The sequence below is a fragment of the Octopus bimaculoides genome, chromosome 15, assembly GCF_046866305.1.
Source record: "Octopus bimaculoides isolate indiv1 chromosome 15, ASM4686630v1, whole genome shotgun sequence".
Lineage (NCBI taxonomy): Eukaryota > Metazoa > Mollusca > Cephalopoda > Octopoda > Octopodidae > Octopus > Octopus bimaculoides.
In genome coordinates this window covers 17,421,572-17,424,071 of record NC_142942.1, presented here as the reverse complement: position 1 = coordinate 17,424,071, position 2,500 = coordinate 17,421,572, and the positions used below count along the sequence as shown (strand labels likewise).

At 30.0% G+C, this 2,500-nt stretch overlaps 1 protein-coding gene across 1 annotated transcript in view; it reads left to right on the top strand.

Annotated features, from left to right (window-relative positions):
* The window catches only part of LOC106875064 (neuroendocrine convertase 1), a 170,544-nt gene that overhangs the window by 150,657 nt on the left and 17,387 nt on the right, over positions 1–2,500 (top strand). The window contains exon 8 of the mRNA XM_014923026.3: positions 1,783–1,955. Coding sequence (XP_014778512.1) covers positions 1,783–1,955 — 173 coding nt within the window. The remainder of the gene's footprint in view (positions 1–1,782; positions 1,956–2,500) is intronic.

Sequence of the window (2,500 nt, the reverse complement as noted above, 5' to 3'; positions counted from 1 at the left end):
AGATCAATAAGTATCAATCAACCCCTACGGTCGATATAACTTCAGTTCATACACGAAACCTGGATAATTTTGATTATGATATGAAATATTATTACCAGGCCTGACAGAATCGGTAGAGCGTCGGACAAAATGCTTTGTGAAATTAGTATAACTCATTTTCTGAGTTCTTCTAGAGCTGAAATAAATTATGAATTCTGTTCTTTCGAGGTCGATAATATAAATGAAGCACTAAATGAATTGTTTCATCACTATCCATAATCCTCTACAGGGTTCTTTTATTTCATTTCATGTTGGTGATGCAGTGGCCATTAAATTGCTTTACCCTAGTTCTTGGTGAGAATCGTTTGCGTCTGATTCGAACGAGTTATTGTTATAAAAGAACATTCACGAGGAATATCCTTACATCGAAAATAATTCGTAATTTATACCGATGAACTCTTTTCGATGTAACGATGTTTCTTCCTTGGCGAGATCTTCAGTTATCGATTTTTACATTGTATTTATGTGCTTTTAGTTCAGTTCTGTGTTCTTGTTAAATAATACCATTATTTTCTATCTTTTTTTCACTACTTTAATTTTCTGCAGTTTGATATTTCAGAGTAACTACTGTTGTAGCTTGTAGCTGCTACAAGTGTTATTCCCATTTAACATTGTGATATTGATCTTCCTGTTAGTTTTCATTGAGTCTGCGAGGCCAGGATTGCATTTATTTTGTTGTTTTTAACGCATCTTTAAAAAGTAACATCGAGAGTTCTTTTAGTTTGTCCATGAAGGTCATACGATTTTAATCATTTATTTTCAGTTTTAGATTATTCTAGGTTACCATCTTTAGAATTTTCTATTCTGAGTTTTTTTTTGTCTATTATTCCCTTTATACAAATTTTGCGTTTATGTTGTCCTGGCTTGGTTATGTTTGTTAAATATTTTGTAGACGTTCAAAAGTTAACTTGTGTCTTGGTAATTTTATTGAATTTCTTTTAAACGTTAGTCTCTTCTTGAGGATTTTAATCTTGTTGTTTGCTTTCTGCTCATTAATTGGGGGTTTATTATATCTTCAGTTGCTCTATCTGAAATGATTTGTCTTTTAGAATGAATCTACTTCAATTTGGTAATGTGTTAGGATCAAAAATAAAGTTTACATCAGAGGTCTATTCATTTATGAATCACGTGTAAGAATCTATTGAATAATGAAGGAATGTAACTATATATACAAAAAGAGAGCGAGCGAGAGAGAGAGAGAGAACGCGAGTAAGAGAACGCGAGTGAGAGAACGCGAGTGAGAGTGGGTGAATGAATGGGAGAGCTGTTGGAATGGGAAACGATGCCCCACTCAGCATATTCGCTGGACATCGCCCCATCTGAATATCATTTATTACGCAGTCTTCAAAATCATTTCGACAGAGAAAATATGAATTCTGTAGATGAGGTCAGAACAGTAGTGGAGTATTTTTCGTCACAGACAAGATAAGTTTGGAAGAGGGACCTTGCAAGTATACTAGATAGATGGAAGAGCATCGTAGGAAATGAAAGAGAGTATATTTTAGATTAAAAAGAACTTTTGAAAAATATAAGAAGTATAAAAAACCGATTCATTTATGGGATGACCCGATATATATATATATATATATATATATATATATATATATATATATATATATATATATATATATATATATATATATATACATATATATATATATTTGAATACGTACATACACACATACTTGCATATACATATTTTTGCAAGCGCGTCCATTTATGCTAATGTCAATTCTTCCACAGGTGTTCGGATGCTTGACGGTCCAATAACTGATTCTCTGGAAGCCAGAGCGTTAGGCTTCAATCACAAGTACATCGACATCTACAGTGCCAGCTGGGGACCCCTCGATAATGGTATGACCCTTGATGGACCTGGAACATTGTCCAGGAAGGCTATGGAACTTTCTATTAAAGAGGTAAGTTAATAAATAAAAGATATGCTTCAGGATTTTCTAAATTTTACCACAGCGTTCTCGGAGTCATATCATTTGATCACATCTTGTACCTAAAACTTGGATCCATCATGGCGTCTTAAGTAGGTTTTAAGATCAGATAATGTCTTGAAAAGATACCCACATAGATTGCATAAAAGATATGGACCACTAAGAGCTGCAGTGAAGTTCTGATCTTTGTGAATCTTAAAATATATACATACATACATGTACATACATACATACATAAATATATACACATATATATAATATATATATATATATGTACATATATATATATATGGATGTATACATATATATATATATATATATATGTATATATATATATATATATATATATATATATGTATATATATATATATATATATATATATATATATATATATATATATATATATATATATATATATATATGTATATATATATATATATATATATGTATATATATATATATATATATATATATATATATATATATATATATATATATATATATATATATATATATT